We start from the raw sequence: 27,695 nt of genomic DNA, 5'->3' as shown, positions 1-27,695 counted from the left end.
ATTACTGAGTTTAATGGCAGGGAACTCTCAACCAGGAAAAAAGTCTTACCGTTTTAGACAAACACACAAACAGTTCTTTTTCTGCAAATGAATTTTAAATCTTTCTCAAATTTGTGACTCAGGAGAGGTTTAAGCACAGAATTAGGTTGAAAACTCCTGACAGCCCCAGCTGAAATGGGATAAGTAGAAGTTTTGGTGGTCTTAAAGCCAATATATTCACTGGTCTTGGAAATTTTAGCAGAAGATAACCTCCAAAGTGAAGGAAGGCTTTTTCTTCAGGTTCAAACAAGTGTCTTTCAACCAGTGGAATTCCACGTGTTGCAACCAAAGAAAATACTCCTTCATCTCTTTATTTGGCAGTTTTTGGCTTCAACTTCCCAGGACAATGTTTGATTGGTGGCAGATCTTGTCCTTTACCATTCTCTGGGTAAAACGAATAATCAGGACAGAGTTCAGTCAGGTATAACAGCTGGTAGCACTGATTAGCTTTCTTAGCCCTAATTCTGAATTAAAAGGGATAAATGAAATAATTTATTTTCATATATTATTAAGAAAGAATGGTTAATAGGATAGATGCTTCTGGGATAATCTTTGAGCATGTTTCTAATTTTTCCTACATGTTGGCCAGATTAATTGCATTGCAGAAAACAACTGGTGACCACCAGAAATCTCCAAAGCACCAGTTTAGCCTAGAGAGTGAACATGCTGTAGATGATTATTAAAGAGCAGTCACTGCTTTGGGGAAAGCTTAGTCCTGTGAGCAGAACAATGTGAGGCTTTACATGCAAACTTCTTCCTACACGTGCATGTCCTCTTCTCTGTGACAGCACGTTGGACAGATGAGATGGCTCAGAACCCTAATTCTCAGCCACCTTGTGATGGTTTAGGTTTGGTCCCTGCATTGATACCTGTTTTTCCAACAGGCAGAGCTGTGACATACAGATTGTGAGTGTTTTATGCTCATTACTAGAAGTTTTGCTTTCTTTTCCTGTCACGAATTACTGCACTGTATTCCTGGTGCATCTGGCAGCAAGATAACATTGCAGTAGGAGGTGAAGTGACTCCTATAATTTATACATCACTGCAAGTGCCCTGTTTAATGTTCTTCATGGAATTCATTGTGCAAGAAGCTGAAACAAAGAAAAATAAAATTACAGTTAGTTCATAGGGTTACTGTGTTCATTATGACTTGAGACATAAAGGGAATATTTGTGCCTCAGTCCAATTATCCTGTAGTTCTATATGCATTTCGAGTGCCAGAAAGATCACTGGGTTGTCTTGAATTAGACTTTTAGAGTGTTTAGCTGTGATACACATAGTCATCTCTGTATAAGCTACTACAAAAAAAAATTATGCTTTATTTACGAACTTTCCAAGTGTTAGCACTTGCCATGGCTATGCATAAAAGAACTGAGGGGATTAAGATATAGATTAATCTTCCTTCAATTGAAGATAAAATACTTTTTAAGCTTATTTATTTTTTTAAAATAAATCATAAAGCCTTCTCCAGAGGAACAGAAAGTAAAAGCTGCATTTTTCCACATTAATTTTTTGTTAACTGAACTGCATCTTTGTCAACAGGTTGAGGTCCTAGTCACAGTGAATTACAAATATGGCATTTCTAATTTGAATTTGACCAAAAAAGATTTTTTTTCCAAATTATCTAAAGAAGTGAGGTTAAAAATCATGATTGATCCATTGTGCCAATGCTGACCTCTACTCTTTGCCAGCCATGCTTAGAACTGGAGTTTTCTAGCCACTCCTTGGGATTTTCATACATTCCCAGTGTCAGATGGAAGAATATAGATGGATGCAGGGGAGCCTGCTTTTTTTCCTGCACACAGTGGTTTTCTAGCAGTACAATATCAGCAGGTCACTGTGCTCTGTGGTAAGAAATATTGCCATCAGACTGCTGTAAATCACACAAGGCTCTCTGTTAACTCACATTAGAGCCTCTCCGCTGGTGCGTAGATGATGAAGGGTTCTCCTCGGGTGTGAACTTTGAGGGTGCATTCACATTCCATGCATATCCCCGCTAAAGCTGGGTCCTCTCACTTCTATAAAACATAGAACAGTTAAATAAGAATGGCTGCTGGGGTTTAATCCCAGCTAGAAAACATTCACGGTGCAAACACTGGCGTTATTATTTGTGTGGAAGGACAAATCTTTATTTCATGCTTCAGACATACACAAAGAACACAAAAAGGCAACTCTTGTGCAGGGAAGTTTACTAAGTGTCAGTTGTTAGTCCTGCTGTTACAAGTTCAGTGGTTTGGAGTTAGACATCTCCACAGAACAGACAAAACCAAGTGGCAACATTTTGAGTAGTTTCAAGAAATATTCTCCTTATTAACAATAATTCAAGGAAAATTACTCAGTGTGCCTGAAGGAGTGTCCAAAGAAAGAGGAGCCTGTTATTTTTCTTTCTTTTAAAGATGTGAAAGACAGCTAGTGAGTCAGTTCTGAAGGTATTTACAGGCAAAGCTGCAGCACAGGTTGCTGCTGTGATACCAGGACTGAGTTGTGTGTGTACAGAAGCAAACCAAGCCCTCCACATCACTCATTCACAAATCCACTGACTTCAGTGGAATTCCTTAGATTTTTCAGTACTAGGAAATTCCCTAGATATTTCAGTGAAATATCTGTGAATATCACATCCTTTAATTCAGTTAACTGGGGGCTTATTTTCCTGATTTGCCCTAGAAAAATTTGCAGGAAAAACCGTTGCTTGTATATGAGCAGTTGCTTGACCTATTCTTTTTATATTCTCGAAAAAAGAACTTGTCTTACAGATAAGGTATTGCATAGACCTTAAAAATTAATTGTCTATGAATGCAGTAGTTTTGTCAGGAAGAAAATGACATAAGATCTATGTCAATGGTCTCTTCAATAAAGCAGACATAATTTTCAAGCCTGGTATTCAAGATTTTTCAGTAATAAAACACATTAAGCTTCAGTGGCTGTGCATGTGTCATTAGTAAATGAAAATAGGTTCTAGACAGTTCTAAATCTTTTGTTATTCTTTGGTAGACACAGAAATAAAGATGTCTGTTCTTTGACAGCCTCCACTATGAGAAGTTTCCACCATTTTCCAAAACAGTGTAGATCTTTTTAATCTGGAACCAAAGATTCACTGAATTGAAAAACAGCCTGTAAAACACATTATATTTACTGAAACAATAAAATAAGGCCAAATATAGATTATGTCAACTTTCAAAAACATTTTCCACAGGTGAACTTCACACTCTGGATGAAAAATGCAGAAAATAAGTAAGATAGTAATTGTAAAATGGAGGTTTTCAGAAACAGGCAAGTAATTTATTGACTTGACTGAGACTTTTTTCTAATTTAATAAGGAATTTTGGAAAGAGAGGATTTACTTACACAAGAATGAAGTAGAGAGATTATTGAATCTGGAACAAGTTCCATGAATTCTCATGTTCATCTGTTTAAAAAAATCATTAATTAAAGTGTATAATCCTAAAAATTTGTCCTTTAAATCAAGTTTAAACTTAGAGTGCGCATAGACTGTTGAATAAATAAATGAGTTCTAGTTTGTTTGAAATTAGTCTTTGTGTTACTGATGCCTTGATTGATGAAACCTCATTGTTTTCCTTGAACTACATTCTGGTTTGATTTGCTACATCTAGTGCATATATTTCCTTGCAAACTGTGGACACTATACTGAAACTCTTTCCTGTAGCTTTGTGATGTATATACATTGAATTTCTTCTTTTTGTGAAGGAAACTCACTTTTCCACAGTACTATTTTTCATCCTTGTTTTCATGAAAAACATAGAAGACAATATTTTGCAAAGGTAAAAGGTTTACAGCCAAAATTCTGGCCTGAATTAGTACCGTATTGCTCAGTTGCTATGCCAAGGCTTTCTCAGACCAAACTTGAGCAATAGGATGCTAAACCAGGCCTTTCAAAATCTACAGGAAATTTTCAGCACCTGATAAATTCAATCAATATGGTGTTGTAGAGTAGTTGGTTCCTGCCAGCAGCAGGTTCTCAAACCAGTAGCCATCATACCAGACTGCTGGCAGTGAACTGGTTTGCTGACCCCTCTGTCAGAGGAGGGGAAACAGGAACAAACTATAAACTTCTTGCTGGTGTTTTCTAGCAGCCAGTAGAGTGTGAAGACCCATTAGCTCTTGCCCACCTAGCACTAAGGATGCTGCTACTAATTTTCAACCCCTTGCTCACAGCTAATTTAAACCTGTGCAGAAGCACTGGGGTATTGTGGTGTGTGAGTCGTGTAATTTGACAGCCTGCAAAGTGGTAGGAGAATGCTGACAAGTTTGAGAAATAGGTATTCTCCAAGGATGTTACTCATAAATGGAAGCAGGAAAAATTCAAGGCAAAAGTAACCTATAATGAGGGTGCATGTACCTGAAATAGTCTAACCTTAGGCTATCTCCTTCTGACTATATAAAGAACTGAATGAAACCTTCTTCTGCTGTGTTGACATGCTATTCTATGTAGGTTTCAAAACCAGCACTTCTCCTGAGGTTAAGGGCTATGGTCTAGATCTGGGACTTTGATGGTTTAAATGTGAACTGGCTTAAACAGTACCTTCAGATCTAGAATACATCACATGTTGTGAATGTACCTTTTAAAAAGTTTCAGAAAAGGGACAAAAGAAAGATGAAAGAAGTGAGAACACAATAATTATATTCTGAAATAAAACAAAGCTTTATAGATATCTCAAACTTTTTTCCCTTGTGCCAACATCAGAGACACCAGAATTGTTTTATAAACTATGATGAGAAAAGAAAAGAAAAACAAGGCAGTCTTATTAATTTGAATAATTTTATCAGGAGCAAAAGAACATTTATTACATCAAATGTAACTTATATCCATCCTGAGTTCCATTTGTCTTTCTCTTCCCACTTCCAGAGAAGCATATATTGCTTAGGCAGTAACAGGATTCAGGCTGAAGAAGTGTTGCTGTTGAATCTGAGCCTTTGGGTAGCAGGAGTAGTTCAGCATTTATAGCAGCTGCACGCCCAGTGTGTGTGCAAGTATATTCTGGATGTCTTGAAAGCCTGGCCCCTTCTTCTCCCAGGCATATTATCAACTTTGTCAGTAAAAGGTCTGACTTGATGACAGTGTTTGGAACAAATTGAATGCTGTTCTTTCTGCTTCAACATTGAAGCCATATATATATATATAATGTTTGTGGCGTAGACATTTATCTCTCCATGTAGTAGCTGCTTAGTGAAGGAGGAGAATCAGGGAATCACCCACAGTTGTGAGATGAATGTGGGTGTCTGCACCTCCAGCTCACTGCATGAGCAAGAATCATTCCACGCTCTGCAGGCCAAGCCAGCAGATTCCTCACGCTTTACAACTACATTTTGGTATTCTGCTGAAAACTGGTTCCTAGATAAGGAGGTTTGGATTTTTTTTTTTGCCTTTTTTAAAAATGAGATGACAATGTTAAAAATAGCAAGCAAAGAAACCTTGGTCTGGCAAAGCTCATAGCAAAACTTTTCCTGAAGTCAGTGGAGCCCAAATGTCACAGTTTTGGTTCAATGCAGCCAATCTTACTGTTAGCTGCCACCAAAAATTTATGTTTCCAGTGCCCCTGCTCTTTTCGTGCTCTAACACTGAGTCTTCAGGGAGCAGGAGCAGCAGGCAAGTCACTGAGCAAATGATCCCAGTTCAGCTGTGTGAACTGGTGGCCCACAATTGCAGCAGCTTAGCTCCAGCTTGAAAACATGCTGTTATTACTGTAGTATTTCTGCTTTGTCTTCCTTAGGTTATCTTATTTGCAAAAGCTTCCCCCCACTCCCCACATAGGAATACTTCAATTTAAAATATAGACTAAACTGCTGACTCTCCTAGTCAGTCAAAGCTTGTGTGACAAAGTAACAAATTACCAAAGATTTCTCAAAATACACACAAAACCAGGAAAATATCTTCCTGTAGAAAATAAATAAGGAAAGCTACAAAGCTGAATGACAAATATAGAAGTGGGGAGAGATAGGACACCTGAACTGGTAAGAGAAGGTAGAATTCTTGTCTGGAGGGAAGGAATATTAAAAGAGAAGCAATGCAACTGAAATGTGAAACTATACTAATAAAAAGGGTAAAACCACAGGGATGAATGCTGTTAAAACATTAAGTGATATATTGGTTTACATTCTCTATTTTGGCTAAAATTAAATTTAGTTTTATGGTAAAATATTTTCACAAAAGCTTCTTATAAAATTCTGAAATATTCCCCTCAGATCTGCAAAACAGTAGTAACTCCTAAACCCCATTGATTTGGTATGCTCCATCAATTGGCACTGTACAACCAACCAACCTATCTCCCTTTAGACTTGTGATGACATTTTTAAAGGTTGAGAAAACAACCTTCCACCTCTCAGCCACAGGGGAAAAAGAAGTTACTTGCAAAACCTGCAGTCCTAAGGAGTTGGTAGGATTTGTAAATGATTCGAAGTCGATATATGACAAATCATTACACTTGGAAATAAGCACTCTGCTCAGTGCAGAGAGAATGTTTAGCTTCTTAGCAAACCAGTCTTTTTAGCTGTGGATGCTGTTCCACAGCTAGACTATTTTTATAACAAGCTAAGTTAGTTGATGTCACTTTAGAGGTATCTTAATGTGTTATATCCTTGGTTTGCACACCGAAGAGTAGAACAGATAACTTAACAATTTTCCTTTAAACACAAGTCTACAGCAGACCTTCATGCTGGTTTTGAAGCTGGGCTGCATCTACCGCAGTTCTTCAGAAGAAGTGCTGGGTTTTTTTTTTTCCAGAAGTATTTGTTGTAATGTGGTGCTGAAATTGCTGCAAGCTCAGAAACCAGCTCACCAGAATCCAACAATGCTGCAGAAAATCGACCACAAACAGGTCTACAATGATAGCATACAGAGTGAAAATTAATATGTGTTCCATAAATAATTGCCTTCATGCCTCATTGCAAATTCAGTAGTTAAACATTTCTGTCTTGTGAGTAATTTCCTATTCACAGTTTGTGGGAAGGCATAAATGTAAAGAAAACAGGTTTGGCGTCCTTTTGTTTTTTTTTCATTTTGTTTTGTTTTTCAGTCTGCTAATTTCAATTCACAAACACCATAGGAACCTGCAATTCCAATTTTCTTTTCACAGTATTAATGAAAACTGGGCACTGAAAATAGTTAGGTTTTTTCCCCTCTAAATCTTAAACCACTTAGAAATACAGTCAAGAATAATAACTTTCTAATCCATTATTACACAATGTAAAACTGTGCTCAATTGCTATTATTTCATTCAAAGATTTTCATAAGTGGTAGAAGAGGCTTTTAGAACTCAGGTTTTTTTAAGCTGGTCTTTGAGGCAGTACAAAAACGCTGGTTGTGTGCTGTTGAGAGGAAGAGCTGTGCATCAGAGAAGTTGTTTTAAGAGGGAATCCTTGCACCACAAGATGACAATCATTTCCTCTCACTGTTATGGAAAGGTTTGAGCATATTTACTGTCTTTATGATTTTGTCTTGTTCCTAATCAAACCAACCTCAATTTATTGTTTTAATAAATAGATAGTTTCAGGGTTTGGGCTTTGAGTATATTTTTGAGACAACTGTTTACTCCTAAAAATCAGAGTAATATTTTTATGTCATTTTATCTTAACAAACTCTAATAAGGTATTTCAGTTTTCATTTACAGTAAGATGTTGAAGATGAAGTTAATGTCTTTTTCATGCTGCAGACACTAAGAGTGACTGCAGCTGAGTAGCAGATGGGGTTACCTGCAGGCACACCTCTACTGCTGTGCCAGGAGCCAATGGCTCTGCCTGGTCCAGCTACCAAGATGCTGGGAACAAAACTGCATCCAGTGTTTCCCAAAGAGTTGGGAAGCAAAGAGCAAAATTTCTGTAAATTTATAATCTTCATTTGCCCTCCACTGACATCATCTGCCATCCCTTGCAATCGTTCCTGTCTTGCAGGGGAAAAAAAATATAGGTAAATTCCCCTTGGAATTGACTCCAGTCTTAGTCAAACAAAGATACTGCTTAAATAGAAGGCAGCTGTTTCAGCAATGTTATGGATGTGGGTTTATTTATTTATATAGATTTCAGAAGCAATTAAGGCTGGCTTTTTCCAGTGGCCCTTTCCCCCATCTCAGAATAGGATTCTTGCTTTGGTGTGTACTCCATTAGCTGTTCCTATCTAACATGCTCACAGAAAAACCTATATACTTTGTAAAACTTCTCTATTTCCTCCTTCAATTGTCTGGAGAGGCCCTACTAGGTTAAAAGCATATTTTAATGTAAATGGAACAAAAATAGCAAGTCCTTTTCCTTACTGAATTGTTCCTTTTCCAGAAGTCCAAACCAATGCAACAACAGATGCTTTGAAATGTTATAAATTTAAATAACATCAGTGTAGTGGTTGAATATTTCTCAGACAGATGGGTTAAATGAGACAATTGTGAAAACATTCTTAAAATAAAAGAAAGCCATCAGGTGAGAGGCAGGAATTTAGGTAACATTGAAAAATATACCTTAGATGTTTCTTTTAGGTTGCAATATTAGAATGTTTTCCTCTGAGCAAGCTGTTAACTGTCATTTAGTAGACATTAATTGTAAAGCTAGTTGACAGTATTTGGCCCAAATGTATGTATCTTAAAGAGAAAGAGCAGCTGTTAATCCATCAGCTATTGACAGTGTATTCAGTGGCTTCTATTATTCCTCAGACAGAAATTAATTTCCTGAAATCACATACAGTAAGATAAGACTCTGTCTCATTTTCACTCACTGTGGAAATACTCAGTCTTTGTTCTGCACACAATGCATTGTCTCTTGTAAAACAGTAAATGACACCCTAGGTGTAAAAGAATTTCCATTTTCTACAATAGCTACAATGAACAAACAGGATCTAAACCAGTTGCTGACTACTTTGGAACAGGGCACCTTTCTTAGTAGGGTGGCATCTGCCCTGAAATGACAAAAACATCTTAAAGCCTTCAAGATCTCTTGTGTCACCATAGAAAGTACCAATTACACTAACTCATAACCAGTAAGAACTTTCAGAAGGATACAAAAAGTTAAAATACTATTTGTTATGGAAGTTTTTTTTTTTAATTTTACAGTTTTGCCTTCATTCTTTTCAGCTGAACAAAATGTCAGCTTCTTTAAATCTGTTTGATTTGTTTGAAATAATTTCCAGGAGGAAGTGTTTCAGCAGTAAGTACACAGATCACCAATAAGTAAATGATGAGTAATATCAGAGAAGAGAAGATAAGGAACTTATTCTTTTGGGGAGTTGTGGTTTTTTGCTGCATTTTGTTGTTCATAGGCCAGTTGTAGATGTCTGTAGCTGGTAGCTGCTTTCAATTCTGGTAGTTCAAACTTGTTGCAATTTTTTGACCAGTGTTGATATTTTGACTAGCATTACCTTTAATGTAGCATTCTCAAAATCATCATTGTCCTATTATGTATTTACAGTACTTTAAAAAGTGACTATGCACCACAATGTGCTTTTGTGGACTTTGAGCAGGACACTTTTCTAACACACCTCAGTACAATGCTACCAGTAGGCACACCCTGAACATCATGAATATATTGTTAAGCTAGCATTTAGAACTTCTAGTTAGCATCTATATTTTACAGATTGAATTTTTAGCCATGGCTTTCCTGAGCTCAGCCAAGGCTGGCAGTGCTGAGGATATACAGCCTCACAGAAGTTTGGAAATGCTGGTATAATCAGAGGAACACTGCATAAACCCAGATAACATCATTTCTGTCCATGACACTTGTTAGGTTAGAGAGGATCCATCTCAGCTATCACCACTTTAAGTGATTCTATCCAAAGATCTACCTCCCCTCCTGCTGCAAAATTCAACAAAGAAAGATCATGGAAAACATAAAAGCACTGTGTGTGCTGAGAGCAGTCAAACTAAAAATTCCTCCTGGAATTAGGGTTTCATTCCTCATGGCTGTGCAAGGGGACAAAATATGCCAGACAACACAATAGTTCCTATCAAGTGTGAAGACATAGGTCAGCTCTATTCATATCACAGCTGAAAAGACCAGAGTCTGGCCTCAGAGGTGGGTTCTTAGGAGGCTGAGTCCTTGCTCTGTGCAATTTGAGAGGTTTTCTTGGGGCATAAAGCAATCTTTAAAGGAACATCTGATAATGGCATCAATGATGAAAAGAGGGAATGGGAGAAGTGAGTGAAAAAGTGCTCTAAATTGTAGCCAAGGAGGACTCTGAATTAGAAAATAGGAGGTAGGGTTGGATAGGTCTCTAAAAGCACTAAGAGTAAATATAATTAATTTTAAAAATAAAAGAAAATATTAAAAGGAAAGGAGAAACTGAGAAGCTTGGTGAGGGAAGTGTACAGGCGAGCTGAGGATACCTTATTTGTAATGAATTTATTGGCTGCTATCAGCCATTTTCTATTTTTCCCCCTTCATTCTGCCTTATCAGTACTGCCTTCTCAATAAATAGTATGGTGTCACTTTTTGTTCCTTACAGATAGAGAGGGAGAGAGAGGGAGAAAGGAATAAAAGGAGAGGGAAATCCTTTTCTCTGAGATGTTCATGTCCCTGCATTTAAATTGTGGGACACCTGTTATCTCAGATTATTTAGGCATTATTTGCTTAACAACACACTGGGACAAATTATACCTTTGAAAGCTAGAACAAGATGTTCTTTGCTGTCCTTTTCCTTGTTTAAAAGCCCAAAAAAGGGATGGGCTGCCACCCTAACTGGTTTTGGACTAGTAGAGGGGGGGTCCTAATAAGTTGTGAAGGCTGACCTAGAACAGAGACTAGATGGAGCTAAAGAATAGAGTAGGGATTTATTAGGACGTTTCAATAGATCCACCTTAAGCAACACAACCCAAAATGGCCAATAAAATAAATGGACCACAAGTCATGGGGTCTCACACTTTTGTAAGTTTTGGTCCATTAGCATATTGGAGCTAATTGTCCAATTACAGCTTTAGCCCATGAGGTCCCATCCTTGTTTTCTCTCTTCATTCCACTGTTGTTTATGCTCTTGGGCCTGAGATCTGGATCAGCTGTCCTTGGTCCCCAGCTAGAGAAGGAATGGTTTTGTCTACCTGCTCTGTGAAAAGAGCTTACTGTCCCCTAACATGAAGCCTAGACTTACACACTAAAGCAGAAGAGAATCTGAACTATATAAAAGCTAAAACCTGAAGCATCAGTGCATCACTAGGCTGTCCTGGCCCAGGGGGTGCAGCTAATAGGACATGTGACTGTAGCAGCAGGCATGACTGACCCCTCAATGTGCAAACTCAAGGATAACCTCTCCTTTCTTTCTTTATCTACCCACAGCAAACCCCACCAGGGCAGGAGGAGGAAGGGAGTACCCCGGCTCGTCCGAGGTGATCCGTGAATCCAGCAGCACGACGGGCATGGTGGTTGGGATCGTGGCGGCTGCAGCGCTGTGCATCCTCATCCTCCTGTATGCCATGTACAAGTACAGGAATCGAGACGAAGGGTCCTACCACGTGGATGAGAGTCGAAACTACATCAGTAACTCAGCACAATCCAACGGGGCTGTGATCAAGGAGAAACAGCCCAACAGCGCTAAAAGTTCCAACAAAAACAAGAAAAATAAGGATAAGGAGTACTATGTCTGATCTCAACATCTAAAAGAACGCTTGTATAGAAATAGTCTTCATTTTATCTGAGACATAATACAAACTTATTTACTTTACTTTTTATGAAGCACATTCAAAAACAAACAAACAGAAAAGACAGGGAATGCAATCAGAAAGGAAAGACTGTTTTTAAAAACAAGCATTTCATGCTCTTGTTTTTCAGAAACAGGAGCTGATAAATTCCCTAACATCCACAGTGTTTTCATTTACTCTGCCTGTCTTTATGTTGCTGGAACGTTTCTGAAAGACAATGATGACACCACGCACTCATAAAGCAAGGAGTATTACTACAACATCGAGGCACAATATGAAAAAAAAATCAAATTAAAAAAAAACAAAACAGGAAAAAAAAAAGAAAAAAGAAGCTACCTATGATTCTGGATTTAGCCAAAGTGCTAGCGCTTTCTTGAGAAGTAAGTTAGTCTTATTGTCAGAGAAGACTGTCATTATATATGGTGACTCAACAAGCAAACATAAAAGAGTTTGCCGTCTGGTGCAGTGAAGCAGTGATTGGAAACTTGCATTTTGAAACAAAGTGCTGGCTTTTCTGAAGACTTATGTAGAAATACTTTCAAAAAGCCCCTTTCTGGTTGTGAGGAAAATAGTATGGAGGCCTTATTTTCAAAAACAAAAACAAAAATCTGGAATATAAGGCACATTTCCACAAAAATATAAAAAAAAAAAAAAGAAAAAAAAGAATAACAAGAGGGCATAGATGCAATCATTGGGAAATTTTCATGCACGCTTAATATGTTATTACATATGTTTATATAAAAACACATCTATATGTGCTTTCTGGACTGTGATAAGTGATGTTTTATAGCCTGTTGTATAGAAAATGCAAACTATATCTGCTCTTCAGCCATTTTTGGTAAACTCAATGTTATAAGTGTTGCTAGGTATAGAGAGTTTTATGACATCTGGAGCAACAGACATTCTTCAGTTTTTTTGCAGCCATTATAAATTGTCCCAGACTTTTTCCCCTTTTCTTTTTTTTTTAATTTTTAATTTACAGTGTAGTGGTTATACAAAGGGGGATGTGTATGAATGTATATAAGAGTCAGCTAATTTTTTTCTTACCTGTACAGCTCTATTATGTTGCAATTAAGTTTCAGTAGTTTGTATGAAAGAAGTGGACTAGAAAGCAAAAATATATCTCTACTGTAATTTGTCTTCTCCCTCCTATCCCCATCTCTTGCTCCTGATATGCATCAATGAAGTTGATCAGAATGGCCAATTTTCCTAGAAATATACATTCATTAATTAGCTAAATATTTAGTGACTTAAACTGGCCTTTGGCTTCCAGTCAAAGCTTCACTATTGGAGAGCATGGTTTGCCTTACAGAAACCTTGTTCTTAGAAATTACGAGAATGATGAGTTTCTTGAGAATCTTAGGAAGTATCATATAGTGTTTATCTGGCATTCATATGAAGAACAGCTACTACAGCACTGGGTGATAAAAGATCTAAAAATACCCATTGTAATTATCCAGGCTGATTCTATTGCAGAATTTATCCCTTTCTCCAAAAAGGAAATACTCTTGAGGTGCACGATAGTATTTTTCAATGGTGGGCATTTTGACATATGAAAAAGTATTTTTAGCTAAGTTGATTGTGTAGTATTGCAAGACATCATAACCAGACAGATATAAGTTCATTATGTTTTAAAGTGACACAGCTTATCTTGCAGATATAAAACATTAATGCATTTTAGTTAAACACATGAAATGTAATGCTGTAATTTACATGTTAAGTTTGGAATTTTTTTCTAGTAATATTTCATTAGTTTCACAGCAATAAATCATAGCATAACATTTTATTTACACAGAAGTTCAAAGGGAATATGACAGAAAGAGGGTAGTTCAATAGAAATCAACCAAATCATCAGAAGGCCTCCTGGGAGGGATATAGATATTCACATTTTACAGACAGGAAGGAGAAATTTAAAATTAGCTTTAAACAGCAGACACAAAACATTTTGTTGTGTGTTACTCACTGTAGCTGATGAAATAAAGTTGGGAACTGGTACAGCTATCTATCTGGGAGTCAGAGCACTTTAAAAATACATGTAGCTGACATGAAAACACCTCTTGAAGTTTGCCAACCACATCAAGGTGTGCCATGTTGCATTTGTGAAATGACTTTTTATTTTCATTAGCAGTTACACAAAAAAAAACGAAGAAAAAAAAAGACACAAAAACCACAAAATCCATCTGATGTTCATTTCTTAGATTGTTGTTCACCTGTGGCACTCATCATTTCTCCCACCTTTACAAGACAGCTGTACTCAGGGAATGGCAGGGGCAAGGGTGACTAGAGGTCATTGCAGGAAGCAAGAGACTTCAGCTGGAGGGGGGAAAGCAGTTGAAAGCCAGGTGGTGTTCGGATTTCAGTGCTTGAAGATGCCTAGAAGAACAAGAATAAACTGTTGACAGGAGACTGGGCATGACAGAATATGATTTGGGTGAGATGAAATGGTCTTTTCTGCTTGGTATTGATTGCATTAATGAAATGGCGTTGTCAGGCCAACTTCCAGGCAGTTTGGTAGATCAATCTTTAACTAAATCCATACATCAAGGAAAAACAAAAAAAAAGATCTACTACTATTAAAATAAGAAAATACAATTTTAACACTGTTTCTGAAGGTTCTCCTTTTTCCTCTTTAATTTCATAATTTAACAAAAAAAATTATGGATGTATCAGAAATGCCAGCAAGTGGATTTAAAATTCTTTTTTGTTTAAAAGCAGCAGCAACAACAAACAAACAGACATAAACCAACTACCTAACATAAAATTGGATCCTTTCTCTATAATAACCTAATTTGTTTGACTGAGATGGCTTCATTTCTATGACTGTATTGTGTTGCCTTTTTTAACAAAACACTAAATAACGTGTGAAACTTTCAACCCTAAGACATCAAAGAGAGGCCCAATGCCCCTAACCTTATAGTGCTTTCTGTGATAGATATTTACAATTTTTTTATTTGTTGCAAGGCCAATTTATTCATTATTGGAAATGCTAAGCAAGTGGAATTTACTGTTTTGTTAATAAAAATGTTTCTTAATACAAATGCTGGCTTGTTTCTTGTCTTGCTCTCTTAGATTCTGAGTACCTGTTCATCCTGAGGCTGTGAAAAAAATTGGTAAACTGGTATGAAGTTACAGACATTCATGTCAGGGAAAAGTAACCTCCGAGCTCTTCATACAATTCAGTAAAAACCTTCAAGTCTTGTGTTCAACTGGCCCAGTTAGAAAAGTATTAATAAGATCAATGAATTAGTTTTCCACAGACTTGCTTCATTTGAAATTTCCTAGTATTTTTTTTATCAAAAAAAATAAAAGTTGATGTTCTGTTCCCCATCTGTATGAAAAAGAACTCTCTTTTTTGCCACTTTTTGATTTTTGTAGTGGAAATAAAGTGGAGGAGGGTAAGATAATAGGATGAAAAGTTAAAACATTTGTTAAAAGTGAAAACATTTTCTCTTGTCTAGAAGATTTTAAAATTAATGGGAAAATGAATGTATTTCAGGTCCTTAAAAACATTTCTAGATAATAATTACAAAATTTCAACCGGAGCTAATCCATTACATAAGTGCTTTCCTACTTAGCATGGCATTTAAATTCATGGGCAACTTCAAGCAAACATCTAATCCTATTGATTTAAGCAAGTGTCTAAACTTGCCTAAATGTACTGCTGAATGGGGATGGAGTTAAGCTTTTGGATCTAAGCTGCAAATAGAATTTAATTTTGTATCATCTTAAATCACATCAGCAGCTTTTAGACTTCAGTGAGATTTATTCATCTGCTTAATTACGTATAGACTGAAGTATTTTAGATAATTTAAGCTCAGGAATATCTGGAGAAAAACAGTCCCTATCTTCCATTGGTATAAAACATTTTGAAAGTTCTAAACTGCTTTATACTGAGATTAGGTCTTGTGAGTGTACTTAAATAAATGCTGAATATTCCATTTAGGAAATTGTTTTATACATATTTCAAGGAGCTATAACAATAGTGATTTTTGTTCTGCTACTACTACTACAAAAAAAAAAAAAAAAAAAGAAAAAAGAAAAAAAAAAACAAAGCCAAAAACAACTCACATTTAATTATTTTAAATTCTACTATGTAGTTGTTCTTTTTTTTTTTTTTTTTTTTTTAAATATTTATACTGTGTGCTCCCTTTTACTGAAATCCTAATGGCCTCTCACTACCTGCATCATTCATCATTATTTGGCCACTCTAAGTGGTGGCCTCTATCATCAAATACCACTGTGGTCAAGCAGCTAAAAAACCTTTACAAGATGATGAAAAAAGAGAAAAAACGAAACACTGCCCCCAGATGTGACTTATAATAACGGAAAAAAAGCTGACATAGGCTGTGAATGGCAGCTGTGTTTGTTAATTCCTCCTATGTGACTTCTTTATAGTTCAATGAAACAGTTTTAAATTGGGGTTCTGGATCTGATTTTCATTTTGATTGCAGAAATTTGCTTTTAAGTTCAGTACAGGCCTGTTCAGAGGTGCTTAGAACTATTTTTCTGGGTCAGGCACCCTTGTCAGTATAATTTTATTTGGAATGCATGCTATGTGGTTATTTTAAAGCCCCTACTTTTTTTAAGTCTGTAAGTATTTCAGTGTTAAAATGTTTCTGGCTCTCATGGGAGTGGGGATAAAGAGAAGTCCATACTGCATTTAATTCAATTTACAAATTGATAAATGCTTGGGAATGATAAAACTGCTTGCCTGCCAGCCTCTGATTCATCTGGATGGACTGCCACTGATTTGGTTGTCACTTCATGAAACCAGAAACATCCCCCACAGATTAAGCTTAGAAGTAGAAATTCCAGAAAAGATACAGATGAGCTCAGTTTTGTCAGACACAGGGCCGGAACTCAACCAGTCCTTTACCTGCTTACTTTGGAGGTTCCTTCCTGCTGAAGCTTTTTGACAGACTTCAGCCACCAACTCTAACTTCTGTGAGAGAAAGTCTGGCCCCGTGCTTTTTCTTTCTCAGTCACTTGCTGCTACACAAATATCTTAATTTTACAGAATCATAGAATAAGCTGAGTTGGAAGAGACCCATCAGGACCATCAAGTCCAGCTCCCAGCCCTGCACAGGACACCCCAAGAATCACACCAAGTGCCTGAGAGCTGTGTCCAAATGCTTCTTGAGCTCTGTCAGGCTTGGTGCTGTGACCACTGCCCTGGGAGCCTGTTCCAGTGCCCAGCCACCCTCTGGGTGAAAAACCTTTTCCTGATATCCAAACTAAACCTCCCCTGAGGTTTAGCTTCAGGCCATTTCCTTGGATCAGTTCTCTGGTCATCAAGAGAAGAGGTCAGATTCTACCCCTCTGCTTCCCCTCACGAGGAAGCTTTAGATCACTGTGTTCAGAACAAACAGATTTCCATATGACATTGCTCCTCCACTTGGACTTGACTGTGGTAGACAATCTTGAAAAAACTGAGGGTATTTTAAAGAAGACAAATGGTAGAGTTATTTCAAAGGATGTGGGATTTTCAGTGAGTAAATTGCCTTTAAGAACAGTAATTTCATGCTGGCATACACTTGAGAGATTTAAAAATCCAGGTCAGTAATCCTCAAAAACATCCTTTTGGTAAACAATAAAGGCATGAGCTCATTTGTCAGCAAGCACAGGGACCAACAGCAAGGCTATCAAAATGGGAATGTGTCAGTCTGGTTGCAGGAAATAACACAGGGAAATGGAATTTGGGCAGCTAAAAATAACTGTTGGCACGCTGGCTGGACTCTTATGAGTGAGCCTAACTACAAGCCAGTAAGCATTTATTGGATGATAAACAGCAAAATACTTCTATTATAGTCAGAGTTTGGGATGCAGCTGATGGAACAGAGGCACAGGCTGTGAGGCTGCATTGGCTTTTCCAGGACCAGCAGCCAGATTGCAGTTCAGGTGTCCTCCAAGCTGGGGAGCTGGGCAGGCTTCACACAAACCACCTGCTGCATGACAGCTGATCAGCTGTTTCCATAAAACCTCCATTTTCCCTTTGAAATTGAGATACATTTTCTAGGAATAGTACAGCAGCTTGCTCTGTGGAGTGGCTCCCAAAAGATGTTCCACCACAGCGAGCATCATCTCAAAGAGAAACTGTGGCTGCAGGTCCAGGTGAGAAACCTCCACTCTTTTCAGGATTGTCTTGGCCTCGGCACCCTCTCAGGATGGGCAGGTGTGAGGAGGATGGGACGTGAGAGCTGCAGGCACTGCTCTTGTGTGGCTACAGAAAGAGGGGGGGAAATTCAGTCATGAGGGTCTCACAACCTGGACTGCTTGGGGAAGCCCCAGGGCTCGTGGTTTGGCAAAGCAAGAGAAGGCACAGATTTTCCTTAGTAACTAAATGCCACAAAGGAAAAAAATGTTTCTCAAAAAAGGTGGTGGCATAGACAGTTCAGGAATTTCATTAGGAGTTACTTCCGTGTTCCTTTAGCACTTTGCCTTCCTGTGCTTCGCACCAGAGAGGAGAAGCTCAGGCCTCCTGTGCCTGGGGAAGGAGACTAGGCAGAGAAAACCTTCCACAGGCATTAAACTCACCCCAAAACTGTATGGGATCCCTGACTTTCTAGGACATCAGGCCTCAAAGGTTTGGACCTGAAAATTGATTCCTGATCAGATCCAGCAACAGACTTCATTAAACCATAGGGACAGAGACAAGTTTCAGCAGAAGACCTAAAACTCTTAAAGAAAACAATAATGCAGACACACACCCCTGGGAAATCTTACCCCATCTGCCACTGTCTTCTAATCAGCCTTTCAGGTGGTTTAATTCCTTGCTGATTACACCTGGAGAGGGAGCAGGTTTGTTACGTCAGCCCACCTGGCAGAAGGGCTGTCCTGACAGCAAGCACAGAGCTCACTGTAGTTACCAGACCCTTCACTCTACCTGTGAGCTAGTTCTACAAAGGTTTTCCTTTAGATTCAGGATTGCTGTCAGCCAATACAGAGATGGATATTTAGTCACTTATATTTGATTTATGGGCAAGTCCAGGGAAAAGGAAAAGAATATCATCCAGTGAGAGAAATGAAGAAAAAACCCCAAAAACCAAGCAGGTCTCATCTCATGCTTACCAGCAAATCTCCATATTTCAAGCAGAGGAATTTTAGGTAATTAATTTAAGTCTTGGTGTGTTGCTGGGTGGTGCTGGGGAAAAGCAAGTTTGTGCTCAGTTTTCCTTAAGGCTAAATTTGTTTGGAAGCTCATTTATACCTGTCTTCAGGCTCTTTTTAGGGAAGTCTTTCAAAATGTTGATAGTACAAGTATAACAGTCATCACCTACAGCAGTCTCTCATCTATTTTAAGAGCTTTGTCTAAATATGGGTTGCTGGATTTGACTCATAGGTTACATCTGCCCTAGCAAGCATAGCCCAGTAAGAATAAATTTGTAGGTCATAGTATCTGATACTGTGGACCTGATGTCCATGTCATATTTCAGGATTTTCTTTGAACCTCTTGTAGTCTGGCCACACAGACTGAGTATCAGTTAGTGCTTAGGTTTGTTTAATTCTTTGTTTAATTAATGTGTTTAATTTAATCTGCAAAGTGTCTAGTTCTTGGTGCAGAGTGCTCTGTGAAGCTAATTGTAGGGAGTGGGAACAGCTGAGTTGGTTCAGAACTGTACACCTGATCTTAAATAAAACTTCGGTGTTGAAAACATCTTTTGGGCATTGGTATACTCCAGTGTGCTTGTAACAACTCACTGCAAGAAAAAAAAAGTAGGTTATTTTTAGTACCCATCCTCAAATGACAATTGCTGTTAGCCATAAAGGCCTCCCTTGTATTTTCACAAGACTCAGCACCTTTAATTCTGGCCCTCATCTTCCTCTTTAACCACCGCACTGCTGCACAGCATCCCCTTAACCCTTCTCTTCAAACCTAAAAATAATCAGTTTAAAAGGCTTGTTTCCTTTGAATAGGTTAAATATGGAAGTATTTTTAGGTAGGCACTGTCTGAGGGAGCCATGTCACCAACACCGAGATCAGCAATTATGCAATTGTAACTTGGAGGAGTATTGTGGAAGCAAACCTGGAGCTGCTGGAGTGCGTGAACTGGGAGAAAGGGCTGGGGCAGAAATGGATTCAGCCACTGCTCAGAGGAGGAACCACACTGAACAAATCCAGTCTTTTGGAAACTCTACATCCAGATTTTTCAAGAGAGGTCTGCTTTTAAACAAAGTTTTGACAGTCTTCTCTAACACAGTTCTCACCAAAATAAGTTCATTCCTGTATGGGAATTAATTGCAATACATTTCCCCATGTAGTCAGTGTTAAAAATATCATGGAAAGCCACAAGAGATTGGGCTACATTTCGAGATCTTTTCTTGTAACTGCTGCAGACAGGAAAGCTGCCATTTCCATTAAGATTGAGACTTCATTGCTGCTTTTAACTACAGAGTGATTACACTTCCCCCTGGCACACTGCATATTATTATGAACATTTTATACAAGTATTCTGAATAGTCATCATTAATTCTTTTAGATTTCTAAGTGTTAGGCATCAAAGACTGACAATATAGACTAACACTAGAAGATTTTAAAATCTGAGTTCTTGTAAATGACCATATTTGTGTGTAAGTAGATGCTTATAAGTTTTGCCTAAGTTCTAAAAAGCATCTTGAGAAGTCTATTTTTATTAAGATTTGCTAAAAGTTGATAATTATAGAAATAAAAATTCTCTGTTAACATAAGTTGGGGTTTTTTTCAGAAACAGTTCAGTTTCATTTGAAAACAGTTCAATTCAGCAACAGAAATATGAATTTATAGTTTTTAGACATATTGACATTTTGCTATCATCTAAGCCAATTTAGAATTTTAGAGACTTCAAAAATAAACTTGAATTGTTGTTCATCTAATTCTTGGTGGAAATTACCACATATCCTCAGTGAATGTTTAGTGCTTGTGAAGAAAATAATCTGTTGCCTTTCTGTTGGGCAGCTTAGCCAGACTTGAATGTGAGCACAGCTTTGCATCTTATGCTGTTCTGCTCCCCACTGAAAACTTTCAGTGATTACTAATCCATTGCACAGACACTGCTGCACACTAGCAAAGCCCCTGGCTCAAAAGTAGAACTTTGCACTAATACATACTTTGAGGCAAAATTCCCATTCATTTAGGTGGGAGGAGAGATTTCTTTTTTTTCTTCTCTCTGAGAGTCCATAGCACCTAAAATAAATCACTATATTAGAAAGTGCTATGGAGAGCAGATTGAGAGGGAGGCTACATCCCTGAATAAACATCCTGAACCCTGAATAAAGAAAAGCCAATCCAAACACCCTAAAACCAATCTGGCTTAAGATGGACAATAGGCTAGTGTGGCTGCATAATTTACTTTTGCAGTCCTCAGTGGCCTTTCACAATTTGCTTTTACTTTGGCAGACTAGTGAGATGTGAAAGTCCTGACTTTGAAGCCATAAATAATGCAGACTAACAAAACTGTACAAACAGGACACTTTGGTTTTCGAAATTGTTTTAAAAAACTCTGCAATGCTATGTATGGTCTGACAGCCTAGGATTGAGGGTGGCCCTGAGCTCAGTGCAGGTTGGACAGCCAATCTTTTTTCACAGCTCTGGTTTCTGCAACAGGGAGAAAGTCACAGCACCTCTAGAGGCAATGGCAAAGCACCAGCAATTTCATTTTTATGGGGTGTGCTCAGTCTCCACTACAGGGTGATCCCAGGGCTCCACTTGAATCTGATTCATTCACTTCTTTCAGATGTGTATTGAACACTGTCAGCTGCAGCTCCTCCACTGAACAACCACATTTCCTCAGTACTCCCACTATCATCCACCAGGAATTTCTGGAAGCAGAGAATTGCTTATGTCACTGCATATGCTTTTCACGTATGTTTAGCTTTTTGGAGATTCTTTGCTTTGATTTTTTTTCCTAATGTTGGGAATGAACAATCAAATGATAATCAAATTTTGGGGTAAATCATAATCATCTTTCACTCTCTTATATGATGTAAACAAGTTTCAAAGAATTGAGCATCAGGATGGTAAATCATTCTAATTGGAGTTTTCAAGGAATCTGGGAAAACTTACACAAAAGGCCCATAAAATGCAAAGCTAACGAGAAACCCATTAATATTGTCCAGTCATTTTTTTTGTGCTACAGTGGTGTCCATTTCAAGCACTCCAAATACATGACTCAGACTGCAAAGCCCAAGGCTTTCATTAAAATAACAGTATTTGCAACACATGAAATGTTACTATAAGGGAGAGTCGCTTCTTCTAAGCTTTTTAATCTAGATAAAATTCAATAATTGTCTGTTGAATTTTATTCACCAGCATATTGCCATTATTGAGTACGTTTAGAGAGCATTAATTTTCCTAATATACCTACACCCATGTAAGGATAAATGTGGAGAGGAATTATAATTTCTGCAGCATCTACTGTTCAGTCTGATCTTTCTGCCTGTTCCAGTGTGTGTTTGTCCAGGCACTGACACAACTTGTGCCTGCAAGTACAGTTGTAACCCTGCTGTTGTGTTCAGTGGGACAAAGGAGGCAGAAAACCACACTGCAGCAAATACTTAAATTGCTACTTAAATTTTATGTTTGAATTTGCCCTGCTTGGGAATAGGTATCTTCTTGATTGTCCAGTTTTCCAGCATACGCAGTGGGAAACACAAGCAGGATGAAAGGAAGATGTTCTTGGTTAACAAGGCTCCTGCCACAAGCAAAGGTTTTTATCCACCACCAAACATCGGAGCCATTGCAGAGGAAGAAAGTTACTTTTTCTGGGTGGGCCAGAATATGTCTTCAGGTTAGCCCACAGGAATAACAGCCAATGCAACTTTACAGAAGTTAGATGCTTGATTCCAGCCTTGCTCAGAGGATTTTATGTCAGCATAACTCTGTAGACTTCATTACAATTTTTTGTGACTGTACCAGCATGAAACTGAGCACAGCAGTATATGTCCATGTCACGGGGATTTAAAGTTGAGACCTTCCTTCAACCTCACACAATGGAGAAAGTCCTGTTTTCTCTTTTTTTCTTTTTATTTCAGAGGGAACATTAAAGTTCCATTGTTACAGGACTTCAACACAAAGAATGATAGATGTAATCAAAGGGTGTTTTATCTTCCTTTTTTTTTTCCTTATTAGAAAAGTCAGCAGTTCTACAGCACTGATTCCTGAAGGTGTATAGCACTACTGTGTTACTACAGCAACAGACAGCACTGACAGGACTAAGTTATAGATGAATTGAGTCCTTTTGCAAGTTCACAACCAAAATGGTGGCAATAAATCTGCTGAATGTAAAGTTGGTGGGATTAAAAGGTTAACAGGATGAATACAATATAGGAAAGCACCTTATTTTACAAAGAATCTTCCACAGTGCTTTACAGCCCCTCAAGTCAAAATAGGTGGGAGAAATTAAATCAGTCCTTCTAGTTTTGTTTTGCACTGTTTCACAAAGGCTTGTCCCATCTCTTGTTTAGGGACTGAGACAGATCTCTGAGCAGGTAACTGTTCTATAGTAGCAGAAAGGGATATGTCTGAGGGAAGGACAGGAATTCCAAATAAGAGATAATGTAAAGTGCCTCATCTTGGATCAGCTGCCTCCTGCCAAAGCAGATTTCTCTGCTTTGTCCTCCACCTCCTTAGAGGATATATATAACTGACACATAGGGGAAAGAGGGCAATCTCACCTTCCTTTTTTGTCCCTGGCTTCATTCATCTTCCTCTATGAGAGACACAGGATCTCTATTCTTGCTAAAGCACCTTCACAATAAATATTAGATTTGTTTCAAACCCTGAAGACACCTTGAAGTCCACCTTTCAAAAGCACCCAGGAATGTGAGCCATTATGATCTGAGCTCTTTAGGAAGGCTGATTGTAGTTGTATTTACTAGTAGAAGTACAGTCTATGCTAGTGTTTATGATGCAGAAATAGTTTAAAAATTGTGCCAACACATTTACTAGCAGAAAAGCTGCTTAGACTGGGTAAAACTTGCTTGTAGTGAGAAAAGTTAGGAAGAAATGAGGGATAAAATAACGAGCAGAAAGCACTATGTCAGTGTAACTGTATCTAATTTAGCTCCAATTACTGATATTGGGGCTTCTTCTCTTCTGCCTTCTTCTGTACAGGGTGAGAAAGGAGCATACCCTGGAACAATACTGCTGTCAGTGACAGTTTCACATTGGCTTTGCCTCATCAAAGGCAAGATGAAAGCCAGCAGAGTGGGTATGAAGAGCTAAATTACTGAAGAACAATGGCAGTCTGTGTTGAAGTAGGGCCATAGGATTGAATTCCAGAAGCTCTTTAAAGCTATTATGTATTAACTGAGCCACTGTATCTACATGTGACTGTGCTTGGAGATTGCCTCAAGACCTCTGTGTCTGAGCTTAAGCAATAATGAATGAGGTTGAGGCTCATACATTTTGCCTTGTCTTTGAGGGGGGGAAAAACCCAGCCTGTGATGGAGAATGGTGTCAGCTGAGGAGATTGGTGGTAACTTGTTAAGCCTTTCTGACTCATCTATGTTAAATCTCCTGCCTGTGCCCTTAGCTGCAGCTAACTGGACTTTTGGGCAGATAGAGAAATAGATGCAGAGACTGAGAAAAAAAAAATAGCCAGCTCTCCAAACACACTTTGCTACTCAAAAACATGCCTGGAAAAAAATGCTCAGTTAAGAGAGACACCTAAATAATTCACCAACTTTTTAAAGTTTTACACTCTCTGTCATTGATTTCTGACTCTGGCATATTCATCATTATATGGCATGTTATTGAATTACTGACTCTTGCCAAACTGAAACAAACTGGTCAATTCTTTATGTTCTTAGGAGAAACAGAAAACCAGAAAGAGGCTGATCTCTGCATTATCCCAGTTCAACCCTGTTTTTCTTGCTCTTTCAAACTGTTGCATGTTATTCAAATGGATATTTAGGTGTTTAATACCTCCAGCTTTCATTTAGGTGTCAAAGGACTGACCAAGTTAAACCTTTGCACAATTTAAGGTCCTTAAAGATATGGAGATAAACACAGTGATTCTTGGAAAGTAGAATAGGATTCACTTCACAGAAATTCACTGTATATTTAACTATCTCCACTATAAAAGCGTAATCAAGATAATTCTATAGTTATCTGATAAAAATAAGCCCTTTCTGAGGATAATGTATAAATCATTTTAGACATTTGTGTCAAAAAAAACTATAACTGCTCTCCACTTCCTCTTGAGAGTCTAGACAGCTCACATTACAGGGTTTTTTTTTGCTTTCTTTGAATTAAAAAGCCTTACTGAAATTGTGGCGAGACTTTGCATATATTCATCATTTTCCATCTTGAAAGTCTTCCATTATTAATACATAACCCAAGCTCAAGTGGAAAAATACATTTTCTCCTATTTTGTGTGAGGCACAGACGCTTCTTTATTGAAGATGCATTCATCAAAGGGGCATTCCTTTAATGAAATGCTAGTCCTGTGAATATCCCCTGTTCCCTTGTCATCCTGTGTGACCAGAGTGTGCTTCACTGGAGGACACTGCCTGTTTTGATGGAGGTCCTAGAGCCTTTCTCTGCACGGGTTCTGGTGGCTCCCCCTCATTCCCAGGCTCTTGGCCTCTTGCTGATCCTCCTGCTCTCCAACTGTGCTTCATCAGAGAGCTCTTGGTACTGACTGAGGGTGGAGGTGCTGCTGTCAGTGCTGAAAGAAGCCATTCACCAGCTATGGAAAGAGATTCCAGAGCCCAGAAAAGGTGTCCACACTGTGACATCATGTTCTGGTTGAACAAAGCCTTTTGCAGAGCTGGTTATCACATGCAAATTTCCTGAGCCTTAATCTCAATTCCATAAATCTTACCCAATTAATGATCTTACATACAGAACAATAGCCAGTCTTCTGGACAATAGAGAGACAACAAAATGGCAAGTCTATTTGTCTATTTCTTGGGCATGGAGACTGTGAATATACACAGAGCCTGTAATACCAAGATTTACTTAAACTGGGAAGTTCATAAAGCCTTGATCAAAGCAAGCATAATTTCATTCATTGAGCAGCATCACTGGGGTGCACTGAACTGATATTCATCTGATTATGGAAGCATCTGGACTTAAACATTCTGATCTTGAAGATTTAGGATGTTAGAGAGTGAGGAAAAAAAGCAGAGACAAGACCCAATAGTATACAGAGTGCTGGGTAGCTTTTTATATTCTCTTCTTTTCCTCCCTTTTTTAAAGCCTCTTCCCTTCTGAGTTTGAAATATTAAAGACTACAAGCTGTTCTGCGTAACTGGAAACCTGCAGACACAAAACAATGTAGATATGCTTGTGTCAGTTATACCTTGCTCCATTTATTAAAATACTGTTTTAAATATATCTGGTTTAAATGCACCTTTCATTATTTAGCGATTTTTCACTTGGGTCTAAGCATGCCTGTATTATAGAGAAACCTTGTGTTTTTCTGTGCTATAAATACCTCATTTATGTCTTCACATTTTCTATTACTGTTTATATCTTAAAGAGGGAAAATGGAACAGATCTAGTGAAACATACAGTTGCAGGGTAAATAAGCATTTATTGTGCATTTCTTCCTCAAACTTTATGAGCTGCTTCAGTGTAATTAGTATATAAGCTAATTTTCAAGGTCTTAGTTTAAAAAAAGCAAAAAAAAAATCTTGACAGTTGCAAATAGTTCTTTTCAGAGAAAGATGAGAGTTGTAATTTTCTACAACCCCTTTCAATAATAGACTATGAAGAAAAGTGTATCCAGCATTTACTGGTAGCATAAGATGATTAGTAACATTCTTTAAACTTCCAGCCTAAAAAGCCAAATGGCATAACTGAATTGTCACAGTACTTCCTGGAGGAGAAAGGTCTTAGGTCTCCTCTCCAAAATGTAGACCTCATACAGATCTAGCTTTGATTTCACTCTGCTGTAGAGCACCAGATCATCTTTCTAAGGCAGCTCATACCCGTGTCTCTCACCACCCCTACCCTGACTGGCCATTTCAAGCTCATTTGCCATTTCTGGATCCCCAAAAATCAGAATCATTTCCTGTGGTGCCCTGGCCACCTTGACCTCTCCTGTCCTGGTATCCCTCCTGCATCTGCTCTTGTCCCAGGGCCCAACCATCACCACCCTGTTGCCCCCTGCTCTCCTGAAACTTTTGACATTCAGGAACTGCAGTGAAATCACTGAGTGATGGTGCTCCTACCCAACGGCTCCTAGAGATTTGCTTCTTTCCTTACTACTCCAGAGAGTGTATCTGATTCAGTTGGTGAACAAATGAGCTCACTGAATTTTGAAACCAATTTTGGCTCCGGTTCTCTCTGCACCTTCTCGTCTCTTGACTGATTGATTGATTGAGTCATCATTAGCAGCCTGAACCTTTGAATGAAACCTGTGGGAGTCTTACCACTTTTACCAGCAAGAACAGGCTGCTGCACAAGTTTCCCACATGAAAGTACAATTCACTAACACATAAAAAATAAAAAAATCCAAAAGACTGAGATCACAGCTCATAAGTCAGTTTAGTATAGAAATCTTTCACTGAGGCAACCGTTTGAGTACAATAAAAGAAATCTGTGGATGGTCTTTCTGTTTGTTTTATGCCCTGATTTTAACTTGTATGACTTCATCTTTTTGCTCAATATGCTTCATCTTTTTGTGTGTGGACAGCAGCAGGGTCTTTTTAGAGTGCCTTGAGAACTACCTCATTCCCCCATTTTTTTTCTTCTCTCCTTTCTCATCCTTCTCACCACCTCATGCAGCACCATCTTTCTTGGGACCACTGAGGATAGGACATCTTCCCAGGAGCCATCAGCACTCTGATTTCATTACCAGTCTGTGGCATGCCTGTGGACAGAGATGTGGTGTGTGGCAGCACACTCTGGGTCATTTTCAGAATCCTTGAAAATATAACCTGAACCTGTCACCTAGCAGATAAAGGACCCACCACCAGGTTACTGAGGCAGGCTAACCAACCTTATATATGTTTTAACCCCCTAAATCCCAGGCTGGATTTGAACATAGAAGCAGACTTTTACAAAGGCCTTTTGGAGTACCCTTGATTTCATCTGTTATACTTCAG

At 38.3% G+C, this 27,695-nt stretch overlaps 1 protein-coding gene and 1 long non-coding RNA gene across 40 annotated transcripts in view; one reads left to right on the top strand and one right to left on the bottom strand.

Moving 5' to 3' along the window:
- The window catches only part of NRXN1 (neurexin 1), a 668,819-nt gene extending 654,118 nt beyond the window's left edge, over positions 1-14,701 (top strand). For all 39 annotated transcript variants that reach the window (XM_064415211.1, XM_064415210.1, XM_064415207.1 and 36 more), the window contains one exon: positions 11,302-14,701. In XM_064415211.1, the coding sequence (XP_064271281.1) occupies positions 11,302-11,609 (308 nt within the window). In that variant the 3' untranslated portion in view covers positions 11,610-14,701. The remainder of the gene's footprint in view (positions 1-11,301) is intronic.
- A 2,475-nt stretch (positions 14,702-17,176) lies between these two features.
- Positions 17,177-18,403, bottom strand: LOC135298244 (uncharacterized). Its single transcript, XR_010360261.1, has 2 exons — positions 18,198-18,403; positions 17,177-17,883 (listed from the first exon to the last, which is right to left on the bottom strand). It is a non-coding gene; the product is annotated as an uncharacterized LOC135298244 (long non-coding RNA).
- Positions 18,404-27,695: the final 9,292 nt, after the last annotated feature.

Source organism: Passer domesticus, chromosome 3 (genome assembly GCF_036417665.1).
Source record: "Passer domesticus isolate bPasDom1 chromosome 3, bPasDom1.hap1, whole genome shotgun sequence".
Classification (NCBI taxonomy): domain Eukaryota; kingdom Metazoa; phylum Chordata; class Aves; order Passeriformes; family Passeridae; genus Passer; species Passer domesticus.
Note: the sequence above shows the minus strand (reverse complement) of the source record. Positions and strands in the feature narration are given on the sequence as shown.